This window comes from Aythya fuligula, chromosome Z (assembly GCF_009819795.1).
Source record: "Aythya fuligula isolate bAytFul2 chromosome Z, bAytFul2.pri, whole genome shotgun sequence".
NCBI lineage: Eukaryota > Metazoa > Chordata > Aves > Anseriformes > Anatidae > Aythya > Aythya fuligula.
In genome coordinates this window covers 49,038,626-49,045,198 of record NC_045593.1, presented here as the reverse complement: position 1 = coordinate 49,045,198, position 6,573 = coordinate 49,038,626, and the positions used below count along the sequence as shown (strand labels likewise).

General features: G+C 43.5%; 1 protein-coding gene across 1 annotated transcript; it reads left to right on the top strand.

Annotated features, from left to right (window-relative positions):
• Nucleotides 1-4,776: 4,776 nt before the first annotated feature.
• Nucleotides 4,777-6,573, top strand: LOC116500951 (tubulin polymerization-promoting protein family member 2-like). Its single transcript, XM_032206308.1, has 4 exons — nt 4,777-4,938; nt 5,750-5,934; nt 6,094-6,247; nt 6,391-6,573. The coding sequence occupies exons 1-4, from the start codon at nt 4,777-4,779 to the stop codon at nt 6,571-6,573; spliced, it is 684 nt and encodes a 227-aa protein (XP_032062199.1).

The following is a 6,573-nucleotide window of genomic DNA, read 5'->3' as shown; positions in this document are numbered from 1 at the left end:
ATCATTGTTTAACACTGCTCAAGCTAAAGCACCAATCTTCTTTGTATAGGTCAAGAACATGAGAGTACATCTAGATCATCAGAAGCTTCCACAGTGATTTTACTGTGTAAAGAGAAAAAGCAATGGGACGAGGTACGTGAAGACCAATAATGTGCCCTCATGTGGGGGCCCTCATGTGGGAGCGGTGCTTGGGGAGAAAAACTTCATTGGCTCTCCAGCTGAAAACAGTTCCAGCTAAACTGTGGTCCAAAAGGCACTCAAGGAGAGAACAAAGCAGTGGCTGGAACTTGCAAAGAGAACTGTCTTAACTTTCAGTTTTTCTTGTTCTTACACCTTTTCCAGTCTATTTCTTCCTACACACAGCCTGAGGAAGACGCTGAAGTTAACTACAGGATAACATTTGCATAATATAAGGAACTATACAAACAAAACTCTCAACTCTTTGTGTGCTCAGCCTCCAAAACAAGAGGCAGGTAATTTCCTTGATAGAGAGGGAATCTATTTTATGTAATTATTCATTTTTTTTTTTACTAAACGGGTATGCTCATAAAAGACAGTGGTTTACCATAGGTAAAAGGGTGAATAACTTCTTGTTTTATTGCTGTGGGCTCACCATAGGGGTCTGCAGGTCAATAGAGAACCCAGAACAATGCAGAAACATAGTTTTCCATGTGTTGGTTTCCAAATAAAGGACAAAAATCTCTAGTTCATGTGGGCTAGACCGAGGCATATAGACAAGGTCACTTCACTATGGGATGCCACAGAGGTTTTCTGCTCAGAAAGACCATGAGGAGCTACTGCACATTGTTCTTTTTCTTACGTTGGGATTAGGTGTACACACGATGGGATTTATCCGGGCTGGTAATTTTCATTAGAAGCTTGGTATTTATAAAACTGTACAATTGGTGTGTATTAAACTTGCCCCAATTTACTCCCTTGGAACAACAGCTTGAACTATGTGTCTTAAAAAGGCTTTCTTATAGTGTGTGTGAATGTGTGTATATGCCTGACAAATAATAATAATAAATGCACTAGAACTGAAGGTATTGAAAAGGAATCCCATAAACTGTTTTTACACACAGCAGCTATGTTTGGTCTCTTTGGCTCTATTTTAATTTCTGACCAGTAGCTTCAAATCTATCAGTGCAAGATTCTTGTTCTTTCAGCTATTCTTTAAAATTCTCTTTCAAGTCTAGGCACCAGCATTTTCTTCTGTTCTTCCCTCTTTCCACATATTTCTGTATCAGACAGATTGTATTTGTTCAGCAAGACAGCTAAAGTCACTGCCTTTAAAGCTTGTACTATGCATTACACTCTCACACTTGACTCTCATTTTAAATAAAACTTTGTTCTTCATATACTCAGAGACCAGGAAAGGGACAATTTGGCTGCAAAACTACACAGTTTGGAATCAGATGGAGAGCTCCATGTCTGAGTTTCAATTTACCTTTATCCACCATCTTTTGGGGGTTTCTGGGTCTAGCTGTAATCCGAGCAGCTCATTTTGACAGATTTAGAATGTTTCATACAGTAATTGGAATTTCACTGCTTTAATGTCTTCATTCAAACAGTGTCTCTGATCATGGCACTGGAAAGGAAGTCTTATGCTATACATAGCTTTATGTGAAAAAAAGGAGGTTTATATGATTATGGTAATAGTTCATAAAATCTAGCAGACAAAGAATAATTTAGAATTCATTTATTCATAACAGCAGAAGTTAATATTCTTCTTGCCTACAAAAGAGCTTCAGACATTATTAATCTTTTCTCCCAGATTTCTACTATTCTGCAGAGCTAGTTTGGTTTGCTTCGATGTTACAGATGCCTTAACTTTTTTTTTCTTTTTTGTACTTTTTAGTCTCTTCAAAATACTCTTTTTCCTTAAATAAATAATGCTGATTCCATGAAGATGGTATCAAAGTTGTCTTCCAATTTTCCTGCAGATTTATGTAGGAATTTGAATAGAACACTGCATTCTGCTCTCTGTTCTGCACCTAATCATTTTATTGGTATAGAATAAATCACTTCCCTACAACTGAGGATTTAAGCAATTTAGCATATCCCTTCATAATCTGAGAATTTCTTTTTAATGGTTTATCTGCTTTGGGAACAGGGGAATAGTGTGTGTGTGTCTGTTTCTGTATGTTATTCGTATTATTTTATTAAAACACCCTTTTTTTTTCTTTTTCTTTTTTTCTCGTCCTTTTATTTTTCCTTTTTTTTTTTTTTTTTTTTTCCTTCTGGTGATTCTCCTCTATTTCTTCATCTCTGGCCAATCTACGATACTTCAAACCTCCCCAAATGCAATTTTAAGCTGAGCTCATAGCAGGCTGGCAGCAGCCTCAAATACTTAACTAGTTACTTGGGACCATTTCTGTACTCCCTTGGCCTGACTTTGTCGAAACCCTTCCAACTGAAAGCAGAAAAAATTTGGCATGCGGCCACAAGAGAACTGAAAAGCAAAGACCATAGGCACAATGTCAGATTAATCTCTGTGTTAACTTCACTGGAGCACTATGCCTGGAACATATTAATACAATTTTGCTGTGTGATCTGTCAGTTGCATGCTATCATTCTAAAGAGTGGCTCTTTAAAACCTTGTCCTCCAGGTTAAATGAATTTAACGATAGTGAACTGGCAGATCATAGGAGATGTTTGTCCTTAGAGGTGTCTGTGGTGGAAATCTGCAGCTTTTGGTGCTTGGTCCAATGATTTTTTGCATTTTTATCGGTGAACTGAAAATACAGGTAAAATTGCTGTTGATAAAATTTGTTGATGACAAAAGGAACTGAGATTTTTCTGGGGAAATATAAGAATAGAGAAGTCAGACAGAAAATTTCACAACAGCAATCTGGCCATTTGCCTTTTTGCTAATGAGGTGTATTGATAACTGGAATCTCTGTCTGTGTGTGCACGCATATGATATTTTTTATTGTTTTCCCTCAGGAACTGGAACTCAAGGTTAGAGGTAACAAACTTCTTTCACATATATTATTATATAGTATATACAAGTATATTGTTATGACGTATGTTAAAATTTGGTGATCTGTGGTGAGCTTTGTGTTCACTTACTCTACCTACAAAGTGCATATCTGGAGAGGGCTTTGTCCTTTTGCTCAGATAGGAGTTGGAAGAGACCACCTATTTAACCCTTGAAGACTCTCAGGTATGTGCCCCACCTTCCATGGCAATCTTTGCAGCTTTGGACACTTGTCTAGTCTGAGCTGTTTTTGTTAACAGTTTTGTTGAGGTCATGACTAGGGAGCAATGCCCTAGTAACTTTAGGGGAAGTGACCTTCTGGTTCATTCGTTGTCACATTCAGACTAGGAGGAGGAGAAACAAAGAAGCTGTCATCATCACAGCCGAACTGTAATAATTTTGAGTTATAGGGGAAAAAAAGAGGTGAATTCCTGACCTCAGAATTTATGGGTGTTTGGCAATTCACTCTAACAAAACATTGCCTTCTTTCTGAGGCTGTCAGCTTTACCTAGTCACCTTAGAGAAGGTTTATATTGCTCAGTTAAAATATATATGTGTATATATGTATATATTTAATGCAATTAAAAGAAAAAAAAAAGTTAATTTCCAAATATATGTTTTGCTATAGAAAAGTCTTTCCAGAATGTAAGAAAAATCCCCACCAACAACATGCACATCTATCCCCTGCCTCCCTGTGGTGATATCTCCTGCCTCATTTCTTTTGTGCTTTCCTTGCACTGGCAGCACTACTGGCATTCCTGCTCAGGCAGCCCCCAAACAGGCCACCTTCAACAAGAAAAAATAAGGCAATTCCTATAGATGATTAGCATTTGCCTAAAAGGCAGAAACAGCCTCCAATGGTTTGGCTGAGGATTATAATGGCATCCTCACTCCCCATTCCCATCTCATTAGCATCTTGTGGCACTTCAAAACCAGCCAGAGGTATGGCTCTGGTGCTACCCTGGTAGGGTGGGATGCCTATATCCCACCCCTGGCAGCAGCAAAGGGTGGCACTGGGTGTTTTTTTTTGCTATTTTAGTCTTGCCTGGATCCCCACTGCTAGGCAGTGCCCTTTGCACAAAACCTGCCAAGGGGCAAATGAGTTTTCTTCATTAACAGCATAATTGATGAGGAATTATGGACAGCTCAGCAGGAAGAGCAAAGGCCATGAAGATGAGCAAAAGCACTGTGTGCACAGCAGTAACTGCAAGGTTTTCTTCCTGGAAGAGGCAGACCTTCACCAAGCTCACCCAGCTGCTTAGATCTGGGTGTACTATGACAGGTGGCAAGACCAGAAAATACATTCCTGTTAATTCGCAGCAAGAAGAAAATATTTCTGAAATAAGGTATATTTATACATGGTTCCATGTTGTCTTGAGCCTTACTGATGTCCTGGAAATCCTAGTCTTTGTTTTCACCTCAGTTTTCTACTTTATTTTGTTGGCATAGAGTGAAAAAAGTGTTTCTCTAAGATTCTGCACATGTGGCGTGTATCATATCTTTCCCCCTTCTCCTCCTTCCCTGGCTTTTTGGAGTAATTGGTTTGCTGGTGACTGCCCGGGCTCATCCCCTAGCCAGGGCCTGATGCTAGTAGCAGATCATCTCTTCAGGGAAGCATAAACAAGGGCTCGCTGTGTTTACTAGTTATAGCGGTAGCCCCCCTTCCCACTACAGGAAGAGTACACATCCCAGTACAGATGATGTGTGACATGTATGCTGGCTGAAAACCAGGCAGCATTTGCTTATTTTCCCAGTGGGCTGAAGGTCCAGTGACCCCCATCCCCGCCCCACAGAACATGGCGTTGCCGCCTGGCCACGGTGTTCTTGGTGAGGACTGTGACACAGGTGCTGAGGTGGACAATCCGCAGGCGAGGCACAGGGTGTGCCTGCCACCTCCAGGGACACAGCAGGGACAGTGCCGCTGCCAGTGCCGCCGCCAGCACCGCCGCCTCATACAGGTGAGCTGGGCCCAGGCCTCCATGGGGCCTCACCCAAGATTTACATTAAATAGCAGCCTGCAAGCAACTGTGAGACCCAGAGCCCTGGGTGAAGCTCAAGGCTTTAGGAGAGGCCAGGCATTTCAAGAGGATCCAAATCCATCTCACAAGCAGCAGGAGTTGACTGCTCAAGTTGTAGCAGACTGATTTACAGGCTGCGCAATGGCTTTTATTCTCTCAGAGGTCCCTAATACCCAGTTGTGATGGTCTAAGTTAATCAGTAGTAGAAAATTTATGGGGGTCAGGAGGAGGACAGCCTCATTCAGGGAGTTGTTCAGGGGACGAAGTGTGATTGGAAAGATGGGGACAGTTTGGTGACTACTTACGAGGCAGTCTGCAACATTTAGGCAATTATCTGGGGCCTGGAAGACAAAACTGGTACTTCTGTCATCAGATAACAGGCAAAGTATAAATCAGTTTACAAATACGGGCATTTGTTCTTGGGGCTGTCTAATTGAAACTTGTATTTCCAAAAGGTTCAGAGGCTTTGGATACCCCATTGCTTTACATACAGAAGTCATTAACTTGCCCCAAAGCCCCACCTCCACCTCTCCTTTGCCTTCCCTTGGGTCCCAAACTGTCCCTGCCTGGATCCCACCCGTTCTGTGCTGATGCCCGTTGGGTTGCCATGGCAGTCCCGTGGCACAGAGATGCCCGTGGTGGCGCCATTTTTACTGCAGAACACCAGGTACAGGTGGGATGTGAGTGCCAGTCAGGCAGCTGCAGGTGATTCTCAGCTCCCTCCCTGCTCCTTCCTCTTCTCCTTCCTTTTCTCCACAGCAGCAAGATGTCTGGGGTAGAAGACGCTTTCCGTAAATTCGCGGTATATGGTGACACGGCTGCCAGCGGCAACGAGATGACCGGGAAAAACTTTTCCAAGATGTGCAAAGAGTGTGGGGTGATGGATGGAAAAGCTGTGACCAGCACTGACGTCGACATAGTATTCAACAAAGTCAAGTGAGCGTGGCAGCGAGGGGTGTTGGGCAGCGCTGTTGGGTGGGCAGAGGAGATGGCATGAAGCAACCAGGCTCTCAGACAAGGGGCACCCTGGGGTTTTCCTATCCCATTGCCACCCACCTGCAAGGTAACTTTCCTCTTGGTCTCCCCTGGCTGTAGGACCAAGGGTGCCCGCACCATCACCTTTGCTGAGTTCCAGCAGGCCATGAAGGAGCTCTGTGGTAAGCGCTTCAAGGGCAAATCACCAGAGGAAGCACTGCAGGCAGTGTATGGCCTCATCGAGGGGAAGGAGCCGGGCAGTGCAGGCACCACGGTGAGCAGGAGCTTCCTTGCCCACTGTGCAACTGGAGCTACCATGGGATCACACATCCCAAGGGCTATCCTTGCATGTATCCTTGCCTATTTGTGAGCTCACTCCTAATGCTGGCTGTCTCCTGCTGGTTTCCTTTTTTGCAGAAAGCCACCAAGGTTGGTGGGGTCGAGAGGCTGACGGACACTAGCAAATACACCGGCAGTCACAAGGAGCGCTTCGATGAGAGTGGTAAAGGGAAGGGTCTTGCTGGCCGCGAGGACCTGACTGACAACAGCGGCTACGTTGGTGCCTACAAGGGAGCAGGCACTTACGACAAGACACACTAG